Source organism: Terrapene carolina, unplaced genomic scaffold (genome assembly GCF_002925995.2).
Source record: "Terrapene carolina triunguis isolate 2854851 unplaced genomic scaffold, T_m_triunguis-2.0 Scaffold130, whole genome shotgun sequence".
NCBI lineage: Eukaryota > Metazoa > Chordata > Testudines > Emydidae > Terrapene > Terrapene triunguis.
In genome coordinates this window covers 1566139-1587031 of record NW_020664481.1, presented here as the reverse complement: position 1 = coordinate 1587031, position 20893 = coordinate 1566139, and the positions used below count along the sequence as shown (strand labels likewise).

Here is a 20893-nt window from a genome sequence, read left to right as displayed (position 1 = left end):
AGCTCCCCGTGCAACCGGCCGCGAGACTGTGGTTCCGGCCTCCGAGGTTCCTACTGCAAACCCCCCAGGGAGGCGGGGGGCACCCGAGAGACTAACGGATCGATGGGCCCTGAGCTCTCGTGGGTACAACACAATGCACCCGACGAAGTGGGTTTTAGCCCACGAAAGTTTATGCCCAAATCAATCTGTTCGTCTCTCAGGTGCCACCGGCCGCCTCGCAGACTAACGCGGCTACAGATACCTGACCAGGTTAATAATACTATATGGAGCTAGCCCTGTCTCATAGCGCTGGCAAGGTCATCGAGTCCAGTCCGCTGCCTTCACAGCAGGACCAATTTTTGCCCCAGATCCCTAAATGGCCCCTTTAAGGATTGAACTCACAACGCTGGGTTTAGCAAGCCAATGCTCAAACCACTGAGCTATCCCTCCCTACTGTCTCTCCCCACCAGGCTGGCAGCGTGGCCCGGCTCTCACAGTCGATGCTCTTGGGCGCTTCTCTCAGCGCCTCTGTCAGACGCTTGCCTCGGTTTTAAAAAGTCAGCCCGTGTCTGGCTGCCCTGGTTATGGGCCAACGTGAGAGCGTGACCCGCATGCCGCCGGCCAGCTCCGCCGTTCACAGGAACAAAAAACTCTCAGGACTTTGGGTGCCTGACACATGATTTTTGAACTCTTGGGGTTGGCAGTGCTGACATTTGCTTACAAGAAATCGCCATCCCCAGATCTCTAGAATGGAGCTTCCCCCTCCAGCACAGCAGAGCAAACATCCGCCCCCCAGAAACCAGCCCAGCAGGAGAGCGTGCGGTGCAAACACCGAGCACGCCAGGGCCCCTCAGCACGGGCAGGATTCCCGCTGCGGAGTTTTCAAATGATACTTAATTCAATTCTACATGGCCAGCACGGCTCAGGTGCTCTGTTGAAAGAGACGGGGCTGTCAGTGACACGGGCCTCACCTGCTGCCCTGGATCCCAGTTTGAACTAAGAACCAGGCACCTCCCTGCTTTGTAGCTCCACCGTCCCTCTTCTACCAGCTCTGCTCCTGGTATCACCGTCTTGGTGCCCGGAGGGTCACCTCCCTAGCAGGTCTGGCTGGAAATGGGACTGTTATCTGGATCATGGAGTCAAGGTGAAAGCAGCCAGGGGGGCACCATTTGGTTCCTGACCCTGGCAGTTGCCAATTGCTGTGTTTGCCCCTCTCCCCCGCAGCTCTCTGCCCCGGCTAGTGGCTGTTTGGCCGAGCGCACAGCTTTGCCTTTGTCTCCCGCTTGTATTTCCGTGTGTTGCTGCTCACAGCAATCCCCATGGACTGGGCTGGGGCAGTACAGAAACTGAGCGGGGACCGGAACCAGCGGCCGGCCTGCCTCCTGCTGTGACTAGTTCCCACGCTCCTCAGCTCCCCTTCGTTGATGTGCCATCCACAAGCGCAGGCCCCAGTGCCTCCGTGCCTCTTCCCAGAGAGACTGAGCCCCCCACACAAACTCCATTGCTTCCACAAGTCTGTGGGTGTCCCGGAGCACGCAGCAGCTGGGCCAGAGAATCGGAGTGTGGGGCCAGTGGGGGGCGTTGCCGTGTTTCAGACACAGACCTCCACGGGGTTCACGCCTCACCCAGCTCCACAGCACCTGTCTCAAGAGCCAATGGTCTAAATTCCACCACCAGCAAACTGGGCCTCAGAAACCTGCCTCTAATCACTGGCTCCCGCCTGGACAGCAGCTCCGGAAACCATCACGCTGCCTGTCACGTGGGGGCCTGACATTCCAACAGCAAGTTCTGCTCGTCCTGCTGTCGGCTTTTTCGTGCCTTTGACACCCCAGCCGTGTCCACCTTCATCACCACCTGCCAGGCAGGGCCGCCCAGAGGATTCAGGGGGCCTGGGGCAAAGCAATTTTGGGGGCCCCTTCCATAAAAAAAAGTTGCAATACTATAGAATACTATATTCTCATGGGGGCTCCTGTGGGGCCTGGGGTCTGGGGCAAATTGCTCCATTTGCCCCCCCCCCCCCCAGGCGACCCTGCTGCCAGGCAAACCTCCCTCAAGCCCTGCAGGACCAGCCTGGCTTCTTTGTGGGCAGACAGGGCCCAGGTCTCCAGCATTGCCTACGCCAACAGCTGCCTGAATCTATCCTCTCCGAGAATTACAGAATAGGGCTGGGGAAATCAGTCACTACCCACCTCAAGAGACTCTCAGGCAGAAGTTACTGCCTCAGGACTGCTCTGAGCGACCTACGTAACACCAGAGTCCAGCAGTGGGTGGGAAAGTTAATCTGCATTCAAACTACTAAAGAAAAAATATCCAGTGAATAAGTGGTTAGTATTTCATACAGAGTTTTGTGTCACCTGGCAGGTAGGGGAGGGACCTGAGAGTCAGGACTCCTGTGTTTGATTATTGGCTCTGCTATAAAACCGAGCATGTGACTCAACCGCTACTTGCCTCAGTTTACTCACATGTACGATGGCTGCCTATCCCGCAGACCTTATTAATCGGTCGTGCTGCTTGGACAATTATTCACCTCTTCCTTGAAAAATTCTGAAGAAAATGATTTTTGTTGTTTTTCTTCTCATAAAAGTCTTAATTTTTTTTAGTTTTTGTTGAAAACCTGATAATCAAAAATTTTCATTTTAAACAATAAATAAATTAATAAATGCACTTGGTTTTTCGTTACTGAAAAGAGAAAATTTGTTGGATTTCATAGTTTTCCCCCCAAAATTTCCAGGATATAAAAAACTTGTTTTTCACTGGAAAAAATGTTTTTTTACAGAATTTTTTCAGCCACCTCATTACTGTGTGTAATGGAGCTTTCAAATGCTTGGCTGAAAGCCATTCTGGACCTGACGCAAAGCCCACCGAAGGCAATGGAAAATGTCCCAGTTGGCTAGTGTGTTACACGCAAACGCTGGAGAGGTGTTTATGAGAGGCATGTGCGTGTAAAGTAGTATTGTTATGTCAGGTACTTCCTCTGAGTAAACATTCTGCTGACGGGCCACAGAAATAGATGAAAAAACCTTCTGCAACGTCTGCCTTTATCAGAGTGTTTTATTTGCCAACAGCACAATAAAACATGTGTTCCTCTTTCTAACATACTTTCCACTGGAGCACACTGCAGTGTGAATAAATAGGTTACAGCTGGTCAGAGTGAAAAGTGGATCGGGGGAGATGCGGGACCGGGAGCCCTGTTCTGAGGAACCCACAATTCCAATGTGCCTTTTTTCCAGGGTTTTCTCATCATTATAAAATGTGCAGCGAGCTGGCAGGTCACATGGTGCTGGTTCTCCTTCCCTCGCCCCCCTTCATTGCTAGCTGCTACACTGCATTAAAGAGACAGCAGCAGATACAGGAAATGCTGCCACGTTACTGATCCATGAAAGCAATTGCCATAGCTACCCCAGAGACGACCCAGCATGGCGAGTGTGAGGGGCAGTGGGCCACGACCACGAGACAATGTCTGCCCACTGGGGGAAAGGTGGAGGAACCCCCAGCTTAGATGCTAACGTCCCAGTAGGGTGCGTGGGTATTTTCAGTTGCACACAACACTTAACAAAACTAGGGCCAGGGCTCAGATGAAGACTGACAGCCGGGGCCTGGTGCGTGTGGCTCCCAGCTCCCTGCTAATCAGGCCTCACCCCCTGGCTTTTGTTCATTTCTGGTCTCTTCTGCACCACCCTGAATTGCTCTGCACAATCAATGGCCACGTCCCTTCTGAACGCCCATTCTCAGGTTCTATTGTGAGCGGCTCCCCAGGCCACACTCCACCTGGCACAGCCAGTCTGCTACGCAGGGCAATGGGCACAGCTGCTCATTAACGCGGATTAGAACTTCACCCCAAGTGTGTTAATAAATCCATTGACTGGTTCAGGGCAGGGGCCAACTCCCAGTGCAGCCAATGGGCATCTTTCCTGGGAGCTGGATCGGTTCCTGCGTGCTGGAGAGCAGCACATACCAGAACGGTTTCCTAGTATCAAAGGCTGTGGAAGGGAAGCTCGTTTGCTTGGTTTTTCTTTTTGTTCGAATGCACATGCTGCTCCTCTGTCTATCCAGTGCCCAGTGATCCAGACCGAGACAGGCAGCGGAGGAATTTCTTTGGAGACAAATCACATGTTTTTTACTCCTGGACAAACAGCTTTGGTAGCAGTGAATTGCAGGGGGAAGGAGAGAATCTGGAGCCCTCTCTGGGCATGAGGATGGGTGCGGCGCAGGCAAAGAGGAAAGGCGGGAGCCTGCTATCCATTCACAAGGCCAGGTGCTGCTCAGGGGAAAGAGGAACGTTGTCTTTTCATATCGGTCATTTCTTTCAGCGTCTCGTCCTCGGCCTCTACACGTAACGAACGTCTGCTCCAAACAGCAGGAAGTTCTAGGAAAGAGATCATGATGTAACCCACTGGCAAAGCCTTTCCTTTGGTCACAGAACAGCAGAGCCCACCTGCATTAGGCAAATGCAGGGATCGCTTTAATCAGGGAATATGTACTCTAATTAGAGCAGCAAGCCGGTGAGCACGTGTGTATGGTGCACGCCGCAGGGCATGTAGCGTGTGAGTTGGCTCCACATCAGAGGGAAATCCATGTTTCTCCCCAGCTATTGTTCCCAACTTTATATTTATTCAGCGTTGTGTGAGCAGCTGTTTCTCTGTTTCTGTCATTTGCCCTAGGCTGGATGTGCTGCAGTAGTCACAGGCACCGACATTCTCATGCTGCTTTGCTTTGCAAGGGCTTTACAAACGTGCCTGGCCAACACCCAATGGACTCAGTCCTTAACATGGTACGTTTCTTTAGTTCCTCTCATGCTGCCTCACAAAGTCTGGGCTCGATCCAAGCCCCGTTGAAATGAATAGGACTCTGCACTGATTTCAGTGTGCATTGGCTTGAGCCGTCTATGTGCATACAAAGGCATCGGAATGCAGCCACTGCTAACGTGAGGGTGGGGACAGGGAAGGATGCGACCCAATAGAAAACCCACACATAGCACATCGCAAGACTGGGTGTGTTAGTGGTGGTGGAGATGGTGGGAATTTAGGGTAAAAAATCACAGCAAATCTCTGCTCTTTATAAAAAGAGCCATGTGAAAGTTAAGACCAGATTTTCAGAAAACACAAAACCACATGTATATTTGCACGCTGACTCTGAACGTGCAGTTCTGGGATTGGTGTGCAACTGTACTTGTGCAATTGTGAAAATCTGGACCCTGACGCTCAGGGCCGAGACCAGCTCAGTTCCTAACTTCTTGTCTGAGTGACTCGTCCTACCCCCCGTCCGCCCATGCCCAGTGAATCCCCAGGAAATCCAGGGATGTACCTTGGGTAGACAGAGGGCTTTATATGAACCTGGGCTCCCATGGAGACTGTGTGTTGCTGGACCCCTGACACTGACTAGTGATCTTCTCCTCATTCTCCTCCCTTAGTACAGACCAGCTCCTCCCTGCCAGCTAGCACCGACTCCTGCCTGGTCCCCTGCCTGTGAACGGCACTGCTCCTCCTCCCCACGCTTCCACCAACCTGTGTGTCAGCGCAGAGACCCCTTCCTTCCCTCTCCCCCCCTACGCCCCCCCGCAAGAGCTTCACTAGCCATGAAAAGGGTTTAGTAGGCCACCTCGCCTTCCCCTGCCCCTCCCTGGCCCTGTACTAATGTATCCAGTGGCGCTTGTTCCAGGCCCGGCTCACACCCTGCTCCTCACTCTGATCCGGCCCGCTGCTGGCATTATTTGTTGCCCCTTTGCCCAGCACAGAGGACTGTGTTCACTGACCTGGTGGGGCTGGATGACGAGGTTGGAGAGCTGGATGCGAGCCGGCAGTGGGAGAGGGAAGCCCTCCTTGAGTCTCGCTGCAAAATAAACCACTCATGAGAGCAATGGTGGGGCAGAACAACCCGAGTCGCTGTGGGGTTGTGCAGCGAACCGGGCACCATCGACTCGCACCCACCCAGCCCTCCCCTTGTTAGCACCCCTGCTCCCTGGGGGGGGCCAGGAGCTCCCCCAGCAGTTGCACAAGCGGGGAGACGTCTCGCGTGCCACTCTGCCCCTGCACACGCACGCAGGAGCCGGTCCCTGCGAGCTGCAGCACGAGACGCAGCGCGTTAGGGAGACGGGATCTGGAAGGCATTAAGACGTGCGCCGTCAGGCACATTCTTTCCAGTGTGTTCTCTTCTCTGCGTGTCACCGCTCCGAGATGGACTCTCTCCAGCCACCCACCCTGTGTGTGCCGTGGTCCCCAGGACGCTGGTGGAAGCTCTGGGATCTAGATCTCCTCTGCCCGCAGCAGCTCCTCCCCACTGCTGATAAGTGGGGTGTCAGGGCTCTGGTCTGATACAGATACCCGTGGACCCACCAGCCCCTCACCGTTGATGCGTGGGATCAGGATGCTTGAGCCATAGAAGTTCATGAGCGCCTGCAGCAGCTGCACCTGGGGATGCAATGAAGAGCGTAACCCTCTGCAGCTGGCAGCAGGGGAGGCAATGGGAGGGGGGTGGCTGTGTGCCAGGGGACCAGGAACTCAGGTAAGAATCTGCTTGAACCAAGGAGACAAAACACAGGGGCCGTCCTGGAAACTAACCAAGTCCCACAGACTGCAACCCCCGGGGCTGGGGGAGCATCGTCCCAGGTCCCACAGGCAGGCACAGGGGGTGTACAGGCTCCGTGTCTCACGCAGCATGTCTACACCGCACCCTGAGCCTGGCTCTGGGGGACCTGGGCAGGTGGACTCAGTGTTTCCCTGAGCAACCGCACTGCAGTGTAAACCTGGGCTTAGAATTGCTCCACCTGGGAGACCCAGGTGGGCTGATGCGTCCACACTGCACCACGCAGACCGTCTGACTCAGGCTGCAGCTTGACCTCCAGCCACACTGCAAAATGACAGGGCTTTGACCCCAGCCCCCGAGGGGTCCCAGAAGGGGACCCAGTCCCCTAGCAGGGTCCTCGGACCCAGGCCCTGAGTGCTTGCTGCTGGAAGGGGGGCTGACACCTGAGTCCCAGCCTGGGCTTAGTGTGCAGTGTAGACACAAGGAGGAGCAAGGGATGGGCCTGTGGAACTTGAGTCCTGGGAGATGAGAAGACCCCAGTGGTGCAGCTCCTCTTGAGCCCCGGTGGCACCCCCACAGAATGGAGGCAGTGGGGCGCCATCTCCCCCCCCCCGGGAGCCCTCCCTTGGGTGCACACCCAGGGGTGTGAATCAAGGCCAGCAGCTCCTCCAAGCAGAGCCTGGGTGACTTCTGGTGTGAAGTCCCTTTGAGGAGAACTCACGGAGAAAGGGCCGACGTCCGAGTGCTTCAGCGACAGCTGCAGCCTGCAGAAAAACACAGAGACTTGGCATGTCCGTCGCACCCTCGCGTAGGGAGCTCTGCCCTGCGGGGGGCTCGCGTCTGAACCCCACCCGCAGCCAGCCCGGCCTTTCAAGAGAGTGGAATGGCTGCAAGCATAGCATTGCCATCCCTCTGCGATAGCAGCAGACACTGGGGTGCGGCCAGGAGCAGGCCTCGGGCAGTGATGGGCATGGCTGGGTCGGGCCCTGGGTGTGGTACTCGGGCGCTGTGGGGCGGCCAGGGGCATCCCTGGGCAGTGATGCTTGGGCGCTGGGGTGCGGCCGGGGGCGGGCCCTGGGCAGTGATACTTGGGCGCTGTGGGGCGGCCGGGGCTGGCGGTGCACTGTGATACTCAGTGTTGTGTATGCTGTAATGCCGAGGCATGCTGGGAGGAGTGAAGGTCACATACCAGGGGAGCTGGGAGTTTGAATCCCACAGCTTTCATCCCAGCTTCGTCGCTCCCCCGCCCCGTGAGCCCTGGCCTTCACTGGCAGGTACAGGACCAAATTCAGCTCAGATGTAAGCCGATGCAACTCGCCTGATGCCAAAAGGGCTGGATTTACCCCACCAATAAGGCCATGGCCATGGCTAGCCCACTAACCAGCAGGGAGTCTGGGCTTGCAGCTCTGGGATGCTTCTCAGCCTCCCTCCCACCCTCCCCCTGCCCTCATCCCCAGAATGGAAACTCTAACACCTCCTGGGCCCTGCAGGAAGTTTAGCTGAATCCTCTGGCAGCGCCATTCCCCAGGATCCACACTGCTCTCAGAAAGACTATGCATCCGAAGAAGTGGGCTGTAGCCCACGAAAGCTTATGCTCAAATAAATTTGTTAGTCTCTAAGGTGCCACAAGTACTCCTGTTCTTTTTGCGGATACAGACTAACACGGCTGGTACTCTGAAACTGCTCTCAGAGACGCCCGGCTCGCTATCAAGCCTTTACGAGCATCTTGTGACTTGAGGGCGGCTCAGCGGGGAAGGACAAAGGTTGAACTCCCCCCGACCCTCGCTGTGGCTCCTACCTGCCAAGTTCCAGGGTCCCACCTATCCGGGCAGAGGTCACCATAATCTTGGCTGAAACGCTGCTGGTCTAGGAATAGAAGGAGAAGTGACATCAGTTCCCATGAGACTGGCACTGTGAATGCAAAGGCCCTTCCCTGGCACTGGGGAGCCAGGAGTGAGCTCTGGCTCCTCCGGGGGAAGGGCTGGGCACAGCCTGCACTGTCACCTTGCTGACAGCACTTGGAGCGAAGCTGGCCTCGGGAGGAAGCCAGAGGGGCTGTGCTGGGAAAGGCAGAAAGGCAGGTTATGGGAGGGGTCCCTCTCCTCTCCTGCTGTGCGAATGCAGTAGAATTGCTGCACTTGGCAAAGGGATGGGGCCCAGCTCATGGCAAATCCAGTCCCAGCCGATCCCAGCAGGAGTCAACTTGCTAGAGGGGGCAACACAGGGATATGAGCTTAGGAGAGCTCACAGCTATTCCAGGTCCATATGCCAGATCCCTCCTCTATCATCAGTAGGACAACTGCACTAAGGTCTCTCCACCCAGGGTCAATATCCATAAGCCATGCCCAGACTGACCACGCTGAGGAGGAAGACAGGGACAAGGGAGGAGTTGGGTAGGATAACGTATGCTTGGATATCCACAACAGGCGTAAGCGACAAGTTCCCAGGCGTGATGGTCAGGAATGGAGCAGAAGAGGTTTTAATCCTGAGCTTCATCAGCTTGTCTGGGTACATCTTTTCCAGCTGGGGACGGAGCAGAGGAGAGCCAGTCAGCACCAGGGAAGGTGACAACAGATTCGCACAAGCTCGGTACAGTGATAAAGCAAAGTCCCTGAGAAATGGAATCTGATGCAGCCTTTAATCTAACAACACATCATGTTCCTCCAGTGACCATCGCCCAAGCGAGCGGCGGGCCCACCTCGCCATTTCCAAACACGTCTTTCCTAAACACAAACCAAAGTGTTGTGGGAAGTTCTCATCTTTAATCCAGTCTGTGAATGGGCGACGGCTCACTTGAAAACAACAGACCAAGGCACTGCGGCCATCCCCAGCAAACCCCGATGCCCAATCGTTTGTGTGTGGCAGATAGGTAGCTGGCCCAGCACCGACGCTCTCTCAGGGGAGCGGGACACTTACCTGGGGAATGAAGGCTGAAAAGGTGGAGGTGTTCAAATGGAATTTAAACTCCTTAGGAATCTGTAGCAGGAGAAATACAAATGGTGCCTGAGGGCCAATTCACCGCAGCAATGACCTGCCGTATGGAACGGCACAAGGAAGAGCTGGAGGCAAAATCAGCCACCAAACCCACCTCCACCTTCCTCACTAGAAGCTAGTTTCACCAACAGGGAAAGGTTTCTCCAGGTGCCCTTTTGTAGGACAGCAAGGACCTGGGGCCACAGGTACCCCCGGGGATGGGCTCCTCCAGAACTGAGTGACCGCTGTGTCTGGGCATATCCCCATCTCATTACCTAACTCAAGGTCTTTGAAGGCGCATTACATGTATAACAGACATGGGGCTGCTATGCAATAATCTAAGACTACGGCTGTGTAAGGCCAAGCCCCGTATGAACCTGATATGTGACCTGGTCAGTCAGGGAAAGTGACGCTACAACTGAGGTGGGTTATTAGCATTTCCTGTTCGATCTAACTCCTACTGGGGGCAGTGGCATGTTCATGCTGGAATTCAGACCTGCTGGGTGACTACAGCTGATGCACAGGGCCCCAGTCTGAGAGTGAGAGAATCGCCTGCGTCCATCCTGAGGGAGGTCGCAGCCCAAGGCCTGAAAGCGGATGGGCTCAGCGGTGCCATTAGCCCAGGAACTGTGACTAAACACCCACCTCCTTCTCCAGCAGCCATAGCCTAGGGTCTGTGGGACCCTCCCTGAGCGGGGAGAAGAGCTCTCAACCCCCCAGCAGCAAGGGGGGTATCCACCTCTAAGGGCGGGTCCACGTGAGATCTTGCCTTTTACCCTGTCAGGGGATCACTGCAAACTCTACATGTGGTGCCCGATGAGAAAGAAAACATCCCCCACTCACGTACCCCAGACGCCCCTGCCCCTACCCATCCTGGTACTCATATGGCCCTCACCACCAGTGTCTGAGGCCATGCAGTCATCAATGGAGTTATCCCACCCCCACCCCATGCAGTAGGGCGATTCAACGATCCCCATTTCACAGATGGGCCGGAGAGACTCAGCGACACGCCCAAGGAAGCTTGGGGTTGAGATGGGAATGGAACCCAGGTCTCCTGAGTCCCACAGCCCTTACCATGGCGTCAGTGATCTCGAAGAGCAGGGCCCCGGCCGTGTGGTACACAAAGCCGGCTGTGTTGAAGAAGTAACTGGAGGCCCCGCAGTAAACCATGCGGTCATGATCCACCGGGAAGGCCAGTGCAGGAGGAGGAAAGGGGACGGCAGAGCGATGGGCCAGGGAAAAAAATTCACCCTAGTGAGGAAGGAAAGGAAGAGTGACGCCTGGGGGAGGGAGAACAGGGGCAGCTGGAATTCACTTGGTTTTCACTGACCCAGCTCGGGAGCAAAGCGTTCAGAGGAAGAGAATAAAAACCGGGTCTACCCACCGCTCTCCCCGCCCTGCACTCGCGCCAGAGCGTGTTAAAAATAACCCGGGACTGGCTCAATATAAAGAATGCTAATGCCTTTGTAGGAATGGCCGGGAGCTCGTCACGGGAAGGAGCTCAAGTGCCCTGTACCTGACACCAGAGAGGGACGGATTGCATTTTACTCATTTCACCCTTTTTAGCTGCAGCTAAGTCACTGGAGCACAGAGAGGTTAAGTGACTTGCTGATGGCCACAATTCCACACTGAGTGGCAGATCTGGGAACAGAATCAGTGAGTCCTGACTTCCAGCCCCTAGCTCCGGCACCTGGTAGTTGATGCTCCAGGACCTCGCTAGGCAGAAATGCTAATGGAACGTACCAATATTCTTCACTGATCCCCGCAGGGTTGTGTGTGTCCCTCCGTTCCCCTCTCACCTTCAGATTCAAGTCCAGAGACTGGGCTGTTGCCGCGGGAGGTGCAACCAGGGAGTAATCAATCCCAGCCACCTTGTCTATCTTTGCTGTGACTGCAGAACAGGAGAGACACAAATCCGACGGGCTGAGATGCCAGAGGAAATCGGGAGGCCGGGGGGGGGAGCCGTTCCCACTCCCCAGCTGGGACTCACACAGAGCAGCAAGCCAGGGAGGAGTTACCAGTGGCATGGGGAGTTAGGGAGCCAGGTTTATTCTCCCTTAGCTCAGTTCGGCGCAAAGAGACAGGGTTTTTCTGTAGCTACCAGCTCTGGGAACTAGCCCTCAGCCCGGAGAGTCAACCTAGGTCTTTTCTGCTAAGGACAACCGCAGTCCCAACCCCTGGGGGGCCCTGGGCCTGCTCCCGCCATGCTCCCCAGAGGCTGCAGGGAGGAGGCAGGGCTTTGCACCCTCCTGTCCAGACAGCAGCTGACTAGGTACGGAGCGGGACAGCCTCCGCCAGGGAGCTCACGCAGTCCCTCTGGGGTGAGGTGGTGCCCCATGGCCCTCAGTGTGGGCCGGAGGCTAAATGCGGGGTGAAAAACAGTGTCCCATAGCATGTGCCTGGCCTGGGGGAAATACTTGTAAAAATCCAAAGCCATCCCCATGTTGTACCTGGCACAGTCTGGAGATAGGGCTGCAGCTTGGTGGTGACAGAACTGGTCACCGCTCCGCAGACCTGAGGAAAACAGAGAAGTGACACCTTGGTGACCGGCCAGCAGCTCCGTCTGGAAAGGCTGAGTCACACACAGAGTGGCAAGTCCTCAAACCGCCTCTTAGTTTCTGCGATGTTGCACAATTCTTTTACTTATGCAAAAGCCTGCGTTTGCACATGCAAGTGACATTTGTGCATGCAAATGAGGCAGCGGTCTGGCTCACTGCCCAACATGCATGCATCACGTGTATGTGTGTGTTGGGGGGCTGTGTGTGCAAATATTTGCTCATGCAAACAACTCCAAGCACAGCCTGGTGGCGGAGTTGAGCTCCTTTGAAAAGGGTCTCACTTGTGACTCAATTCCCAGTTCTATACTGGACACGTGGGGGAATATGTCCGTGGAATCCAACCTGCTCTGGATGATCTCTGTGACCTCTATGGCCAAAGCTCCATCACGTAGACTGGAAGTTTGTCTGTTCACCAAATGGAGGCAGCACATAGAGTGGGGGAGTGCGGTGTCTTTAACTTACTGCTCTTGGGTAAGCCAGGCTGGGTAGCCAAGTTTTTAGCCTACCCAGGCAACCAGAAAGGGCTAATTCAGCCTTGCCTGGGGAGGGGGAGAGAAACAGCATGATGGAGTGTGATGCTAAAAGCCAAACACTGACAGCACGCTATTGACTCTTCTCCCCCAGCTCCAGGTGCTCTGAATAAACGCCACTTGAGTATTACTGGGGGATTGAACCAGCGTACACAGCATGGTAGGAAACGGACTGCAGGGAATAACCCTGCCAACGCACTAGAATACCTGCTGGAGATCGTCTCCAGTCCCGTTTCCCATAAGGACCCAGAAACTGCCGCGCTGGATCGGACCTTGGTCTGTCCAGTCTGGCCGCTGGCCTGCAGCATGGCCGAGAGCAATATCCAGTGCTTCAGAGGAAAGGGGAACGGTAACCAGAAAACAGAAAGCTGAACACAAGGGGGGAATTCCCTCGAGAGGTACGAGGCAGGAGCTGCCTGGTTAGTCCACGGGTCCCCGTTATCCATCATGCGGTCAGCTCACGCTCACGCGTGGTAGTTGTCAAACCAGTTCTTTTCCCTGCTCTCTGCTGTACAGCTTCTGAAAGGGAAGGTATGTTCCTTCCACCCTGCTGTGCAGAGACAGGACACATCCCCGTATTTGGTCCTGCTAGTGAAGGCAGGGGGCTGGACTCGATGACCTTTCAGGGTCCCTTCCAGTTCTATGAGATAGGTATAGCTCCATATATTTTTAATTTAAGGCCCTGGAGCACCTGAGACTGATGGGGAAACAGGAAAGGTTTGTTGCGGGCTGAGTCATATAACAGCCCTTGTGCATTCACACACCTTCCTAGTGCACAGAGACACGCTTGTGTGTCAAGGGGGAGCCAGCCCAGCAGAGAATGGGGAGGGGAGAGAGGCAAGGCAGGGGCAGGTCAGCTATGCAGGGTGTGGGAAAGTCCCTGAGACTGACAGGGAGCTGGGGGGTGCAGGGAGTTAGGGTGAGAGACAGGATGCACCCCCTCTTCTAAGGAGGGGAAACAAAGCAGTTCAGTGACTTCCTTGGGACAGGCATGAGCAGATTAACTGGTCGCTATAGGGGGGGTCTAGGCCTCTGCCTACGGGAAGTTTCTTGCATGTGGTGACAGGGACCTGACGTGCTGCAAGAGGAGCAGAAGGGGAGCTACTGAGAGAGATTCTCACCAGGTTTCCAAGGTTCCCCAGTGGTGTCCCCTCCAGAGAGGCAGGAGACGAAAGCCTTAAATGGAAGCACATCTCTGATAGGCCCGGGCTTTGCTTCTAATGCCAACCCATCTGCTCCAACAGCTTCCAGATGGCCCTTAGAAAGCCACTAGATGGCACTAAAAGTAGCTCAATACAATCAGTCCAGTATTTTAAATCTATTATATAAATGGACTTTTCCCTGTTCTCCAACTGCCTCCTTTCTGAATGAGGTTCACATGCAGAGATGGAGCAAGTCGTGCCAGTTAGCCGTGTAGCAATTATTGCTAACAGCTTGTTTCCATGTCTTGGTGCAGGTTCCTGAGGGTAGGCTATTGGACCGTGCTGTCGGTATCAGGGTTTAGCTACTGTGCCCTATTAAAACAAGCCGGTAAATGTCTGTAAATCCAGCGATGAGAATTTCTACCCCAAAGCTCCTAACAATCTCTGCGAGTGACAGGCCATTCAAAGCCTCGGTCGAAGTGGGCTCTCTCGTTGGATACGAGCGTGGCTGAGGCATGCGATCTAATTAACAGACCAGGTGAAAAGAACAGTCTATGTTAATTGAGACCGATTATATTAGGCACTGGCAAATGTTGCAAGTTTAGAATTCCGTAAGAACTGTGCACTGCCGAGGGGACTGCCGTTAATGTGGTTTTTCACAATACTTTGCAGCACTGATCTCCGTACCGCTCGCCTCTCCCCAAGAAATCGAGCTCCAGGACACCCCCCGTCCCCCGAGCTCTCGCCTGAGAGCAAGAGCCTGTGGACATGGGCCATCTGGAAATGGTGTCAGTGCTGCAGGAGAGCTGGCCAGTGGAGGAGGGGTCACTAAAAAGGGTTGGTATTCTGTGCTCCTAGCATATCGTACCTTGCCTTCCATGGTCCTCCTGAAGCTGGACTCAATCTTCTTGTGAAAGAGATTGTACAGCCAGCTATGGAGAAAAACACAGCGTGCTAAAGTCGTGCTCCTGCCCAGGGGAGGAAATCGGAGGAGCGTCTCCTTGGGCAGGGGCGACACTAGAGAAGTGTGTGACCACGGGGCACGTTGTCCCAGGATGTTTTGGATTCAAACCTTGGCTGCTTTGCTTTGCTTTGATATGATGGCTGCATTTGCAAATCGATAGGCTTGTAAAATGTGTGCACCCAAATTTAGAGATGGGCTGAAAACGTGTCTCCGAAAGGGACCACACCCTGGGCCAAATTCAGACCTGGGGCAAGATAATTCATTAGCTCATGATTTGGTTCTGCATGTTTATTTATTAAATTCGTCTTTGACCAACCAATCTCCCGGGCAGTAGCGGAGCTGTTCCTTAATTAGCCTCCCTATGCAGCTACTGGGCCTTTGGGCCAATTACTCTAGGATTCAGTTTACCCCGCTAGCATTCTGGGAAGGAAGGAATGAGAAGGGCCGGCAGTGCTGCTTACAGACCAGTGGGCACAGCAGAGATGGGCTGACGGTAACCTATATCCCTGGAGGCCCTTGTAGAAGGTGGGCTAATCAGCATGATCCCCAAGCCATGACAATTAAGGGAAGTTACATACCCAAACCTGCCCGAAATGTGCACCCGAACGTTGGAGATGTGGGTTCCACACTCTGAGGTGGTAACGGTGGGTCTCCCAGAGGCGTCGCTGCCCAGCTTCAGACCAATAGAGATAGAGAGACCCTCGACCTTCAGGTCAAACGACCCACTGTCCCTGCTAATGGAAAAGGAGGAAGGAGCAGAGATTGCATTTGCAGCCAGGGGCTCTCCTAATGCCCTGCACATGCCATATGCTGGTGGAAAGGGCTTGTCTGTTAATCCCCGGAGCACTGATTATTCACGAGGAACATCCCTGAGGCTGGAGCAATATTCAGGATACGTAGTCACTCCGCCGTTTCTTTTTTCCTTTATCCATCATTATTGCAGGAATTAGGGAATGGGAAATAATCTATAAGGCCATTGGTTCCATGCCCGGGATGGAGGTTCACTGCAGGATTGCGCCCTCCAGTACATTCCCCAGTGCTTCATACTAACCAGCTCAGAGCATCAGCCTTGGGGCTGCCCCATATCACCCACCAGCCATTTGAGCCATTTCTACCGAGGCAGAAGGGGAGAACACAGCAAGAAATTCCCTCCACCCTCATCCCCATGGCTCTGCCCCAGGAGCCACGCAACCAAGCCCCTAGACGGATCGCCAAGGGCTGAAGTGCAGAGGCCAGAGTCTACGAGGGCTGTCGGAGAGATCCAGAGAAGAACACAGCCCCCTGCCCAGTGCCGCGAGAATGCTGCCCTCAGGAAATGAAAAGCTGGGCTTGGGTACTGCCCTCCAATCATCCCCGTGAATGCTCACGCCAGGGAGACAGCCCGTATGGGTGACCCCCACCCCTGGGTGGGCTTTGGGGCCTGCCTCCCTGTGGATGATGGGCCTGATCCTTCTCTCGCTCATGCTGGTGTAAATCAGGGGCTGCACTGGTGTAAATCGAGTATGAGAGGAGAATCAGCCCCCTACACGTGGGAAACAAGTTAGTGGGGCAGGAAATGACAAGGAAGAACAAGTGTGTGAGTGTGAGTGCGTGTGTGTGAGTGAAGGGGGCGGGGGAGGGGAGATAGAAGAGACAGGGCCGTTTTGGGACACAAAGGGTTACACACGCGGGGTCAGATGGCGCTTACATAAATCTCTTCTTCACCCTCCACTTCCCCCTCAGCTGGGCAAAGGCGTTGGCGATGGAGACTTTCAGGCCCACGTTGGGGATCGGGGCAATCTGCGAACTCGGCAACTGGAAACTGCGAAGGTTCAGGCTACAAGAGAGAGAAATTCTATCAGCAGGAAACCAGAGCTTCCCCGGGAAAACCGGCAGGTGGCTCTCAGCCGCACCTTCAGCATAGGTCTCCATGTCCCCACAGCCACCAGCACTGCTGGTCGCACGGGGCCCAAGACCGAGCAGGTCAAGGTGAACAAACTCCTTCCCTCCTTTACGAGTGACCCCGCCAGGACCGGCCTGAGGCACATGGAGGGGCTGTGCCCCCTCCTGTGAACACAACGCTCTGCCAGTCACCCACGGTCTCTCAGCGACCTCACTCCTGGGAGAGAGCCACAAAGTGCTTTCGCCATCACAGGAACCTGCTTGTGTGGGACGGGTTGGGGGTGGGAGTGGGGGGGTTATTTGTGGTCTCCTGAAAGGAGAGGTCATCCCAGCAGCGTCGGGAGCTCTGCTCCCTGGGGAAGGACTAGCTCTGGAATCAGACAGGGACAAACTGGGCTGGGGGTAGGTTTTCTTTTTGGCCAAATCCATTGGTCCGATTTTGCACAAACACCATCCCAACCTTGAGTGCCTGGGATCCGGGTCACATTGTACCCGGCTCCGTCTGGGAGGTTTGGATAAACAGGTTTGGCAGAACCACGGCAATTCACTCTCTACCTTATTCGACCCCCTGGCACCTGGCTCTCCGGCAGGAGAGGAACGGTCCGTCAGGGACGTGCCCCACCCTGGGAAGGACTCTGCCCACACCTTGCACTCAGAGCGGGGGACGGCTACGCGCGGAAGCCCCAAGGTCTCACCTGTAGAATGTGTAGTGCACCTTTCCTAAGAGCTTGACTTTAAAGGTCCCCGAGAAGTCTGGCAGCTTCAGCTTGGCTAATTCCTTCTGCAGGGCAGCGATGCCCTCCTGACGAGCTGCAGGGACACAAAGGGGACGTCACAGGCTGGCCCTTTGAGAGCGAGCCAGATACAGCCCTGGCATATTTGCCATCACACGAGGAAAGTGTCAAAAGGAACAACTAGTTAGTAACTTACCTGCTGATTCAATAAGTGAAGGGAGCTGGTTTCCATCCCACGTGCGATTATTAGTGCGAAGCCTTAGATTGCGAGAAAGTGCCCTAACATTCCAGCCTGAGCGACGGGCTGCACTAAATGACATCTGATTAACCCTGGCCCATGGGGGAAGGCTGCAGCAAGGTGGAGAATTGGCACAGGGCAGGCTGCACTGTGCCAAGGGGAAGGGAACCCAGGAAGCAGGGCTGATTGTCAAAACGTGCATTAATTCCAGCTCCTAATGGATGCTAGTGAGCCTCATTCGTCACGGCCCTGCACCCCGGGCAGTCGTTTAAACCAGTGCAAAGCACGGGTAACATTGGTGTAATGGGCCACTCTCTTACCACTTCAGAAGTTATTTCTCCTCCCTTGGTATCCTGTTGTTAATTGATTTATCTCGTTAGACTGACCTCACACTTGGTAAAGCAACCCCCATCCTTTCATGTATTTATACCTGCTCCTGTATTTTTCACTCCATGCATCCGATGAAGTGGGTTTTAGCCCACGAAAGCTTATGCCCAAATAAACTGGTTAGTCTCTAAGGTGCCCCAAGGACTCCTCGTTGTTGGTGTCAAAGAGGCCCCAGATCTGAGTGCTCGCACGCTGCACTCACTTTGACAGTGAGAGCACTGCACAAGACACAGCAGGGCCAGGTAGGATGGGCCCAGGGTTCTCCTGAGATCAGCACGGCCCTTACAGGTGTGTGTCCACTGCAACCGGAGGTGGGCCTGCCGCTTGCTCTAGCTTGAATTTAGCTAGTGCGGCTAAAACCAGCAGCGAAGGTCCGGCAGCATGGCCCTGGCGTGGGTTAGCAACGTGAGCACGTACCCAGGATTCCCGGCGGGCTTGTACAGCCTGCACCAGGGTCCGTGCCGGCGTGTGCTAGGTCTAGTCACGTGACCGAAATTAAAGCGAGTGCGAGCTGCAATCACGCCTCTTACTGCAGTGTAGACAGTCCCTTAGGCGGCTGCAGTTGTTGGCTCTAGCTGGGAGGGAAAGGCACTTCCTGCTCTCCAGATGTGCTCGGGGGGGATGAACTGCTTCTCATGCAGTATAGTGCAATCCAGAACAGGGCTGCATAGGAGCTCGGTCTGTGATTTCACTTCAGTCACGAACTCGCTCATCTCAGCCACTCCCCGCCCCCGCCCTTACCCAGCCTCCCTCCACTCTGGGAGCTCGTTGACCTGGGTGAGTCTCTCTGCTCCTCGGGAGCTGGCATCAGGCACTGAAGGAGCAAGACATCATGCCAGCCAACTAGCCCCATGTGCTGCCGGGTCGGGAAGTACACGGAGCAAGAGCTGGGGGCCAAAGGGAGACAGGGAGGGGTCCCCAGCCCCAAAGATCCTCCAAGACGGGTTGCAGGGCGCACTCGCTTCCCGCCACAGGCAGTGAGAACACGGGGAGGACTCTGCCCATTTAACCTGCACGCACCCCACAGAGAACACGCCCGGAGGGATACAAGTTCCGAGGGCCCTAATGGGGTTGGTAGAGTTCCTTCCCTGCCTTCACAGGGAGACGTTGCCATGAAAAGGCCCATTCCAGAGACGGGAACAGGCTACTCCACACGGTCCCGGGACCCATCCTCACGGCCATGACTAGCACCCACATATCTGGGCTCTCATGTCGTGTCCATCCCACTGGCCGACTGGTTCCTATCATACCCCCCTCACAGTGCATTGTGGGTAGCCACACACCTGGCCCCTCTCGCCCGGCTCGGAGTGAGACAGACACAAATTAGACTGGGAACCTACCATAGTCCAGGCCTTTAACAGTGATTCTGGCCACAAAGCCGGGGTTAGTGGCCCTGGTGAGCACCGTGCAGATAGCCAGCACCGAGGCAGCCAGGGCCAGGCGACGCGTTGTCATCCTTACAGGAGTGCGGAGGTACCGTCCAGCCGCTGAGACGTGCTGAGCTGGCTGCTGGCCGACGCTCCCCTCCGATCCTGCTGTTATAACCGGCGTGTTTATAGCAGGGTGGAAAAGGGAACTGAGAACGGGTGCCAAGGAAGCAGGAAGTTGCTTTCACATTCCTCTGGGGGCCGTCCCCACTTGCACAATTCTCAGCCATGTCCTGCTCCAGGTTCCGCCTCCTGGGGCTGGGGCTGGGGCAGACCCCCGGGCAGAGGGCAGTGGCACCCCCCAGGGGACAGGGCTGCTCGGGGCACTTGTGCTCTCTGCTCCCTGGCCCGTGGCTCGCTCGCTGCTCACTTTGGGAGTTTCTGCTGGTCTCTTGCAGTGCGGGTGACGCCCGGCTCCACTAACAGACACCTGCTGACAGCAGCCCTGCAAGCCACAGGAATGCAGCTGGAAGGGTCTCCATGGATACCAGGGTGGGTCCTGGGGAAAGGAGAGGCAAGGACTTTGCATTCAGCACCCCGCCAACCTCAAATGCCTCCTCGCTGCCCTGGCAACTGGAACAAGCTCCTTGCTGGCTCCTGGAGCAGGCCGCGGGATTCAGCCAGGGATTCTTGCACTGTATTTTGCCCATTCCATTGACAGAGGGCAGGGAGCAGGATGGAGTCGTTTATATCTCAGCAGGGACCTGCTGGGGGGCTGCTCTCACTAGAGGTTTCTCTGGGCATTTTCTCCCTTGCGAGGAGGATTTTACATCTTGTCAAGTCCCCTGGCTGGGAGCAGCTTTTCCCAGTTATTTCTCTCCTCCTTTTCGCGTTCTCAGCAGGCCCCAGCTCCATTAGCCAATGGCCTCACCAACCAGCCGTGGCCAGTAAGACGTGGCCCAGTCAGCGCGGAGTGAGCACTGGTAGATGGCACGGGCCAGTCCGGGGAATTAAGGCTGTCGCTCTTTTATCCCCTCTGCACCCCGGCGAGGCCGGCTAGCAGCCACGTTCACCGCACGGTTCTGTGCAGGAAGCCAGGTCGGGGCCCGGGACGCCAGGCCTGCAGTGTCATTGGGAAGCCAGGCTGTTACGGTCCATCTTCACCACAGACGTGCACTCGCTTCTTACACTGGAGCTCGCTGCCCCAGCCCGCTGAGCCCGCACCCAGCAGTCCCCGCAAGCGCCGCCCTGCCTCGTGCTTTTCTGCCCCAAAGTTTCCTGCATAAATCTTCCAAGCGGAGGTCCCGGGAGAAGCTGAAGGGTTCTGTGGGACTGGGCCAACAGCCTGATCTCATTAAAATATGTCACTTCCTGCTCACTGCCTCCAAGGGATGGATTCCTCTGTGTGGCTCCAAGTCCTGCCTGCCCTTGACCTGGGAGGGGCCTGTAGAATCCAGAGGTGTGTTATCCGCCCAGGGGGATGCTGCTTTATACATACAGAGAGCACTGCACCTTTCCCATTGCTTCTCCCGGGGATGTCCCGTCCCCCCCCCCCCCGCCTTCTGAGGTCCCTCCTAATTCAGAGCCGCCCCCGTGTGAAAACAGAGCCGCTCTTCAT

At 55.5% G+C, this 20893-nt stretch overlaps 1 protein-coding gene across 1 annotated transcript; it reads right to left on the bottom strand.

Moving 5' to 3' along the window:
• Positions 1–3021: 3021 nt before the first annotated feature.
• Positions 3022–19451, bottom strand: BPI (bactericidal permeability increasing protein). The gene is made up of 15 exons (XM_024215440.1): positions 19249–19451; positions 17245–17359; positions 16356–16484; positions 15247–15402; positions 14573–14636; positions 11925–11988; positions 11274–11365; positions 10549–10725; positions 9418–9477; positions 8857–9024; positions 8300–8367; positions 7223–7265; positions 6323–6386; positions 5732–5808; positions 3022–4345 (listed from the first exon to the last, which is right to left on the bottom strand). The coding sequence occupies exons 1-15, from the start codon at positions 19361–19363 to the stop codon at positions 4307–4309; spliced, it is 1431 nt and encodes a 476-aa protein (XP_024071208.1). The 5' UTR covers positions 19364–19451; the 3' UTR covers positions 3022–4306.
• Positions 19452–20893: the final 1442 nt, after the last annotated feature.

Bases quoted from the DNA above. Each gene is read 5' to 3' on its own strand.
- BPI (XM_024215440.1), bottom strand. From the start codon at position 19,363: ATGACAACGCGTCGCCTGGCCCTGGCTGCCTCGGTGCTGGCTATCTGC. The intron at 16,485-17,244 runs GTGAGACCTTGG...TCTCTCTTGTAG, and splicing joins GTGCACTACACATTCTACAG to CCTGAACCTTCGCAGTTTCC. The intron at 11,366-11,924 runs GTACAACATGGG...CCTGTTCTGCAG, and splicing joins CTATCTCCAGACTGTGCCAG to TCACAGCAAAGATAGACAAG.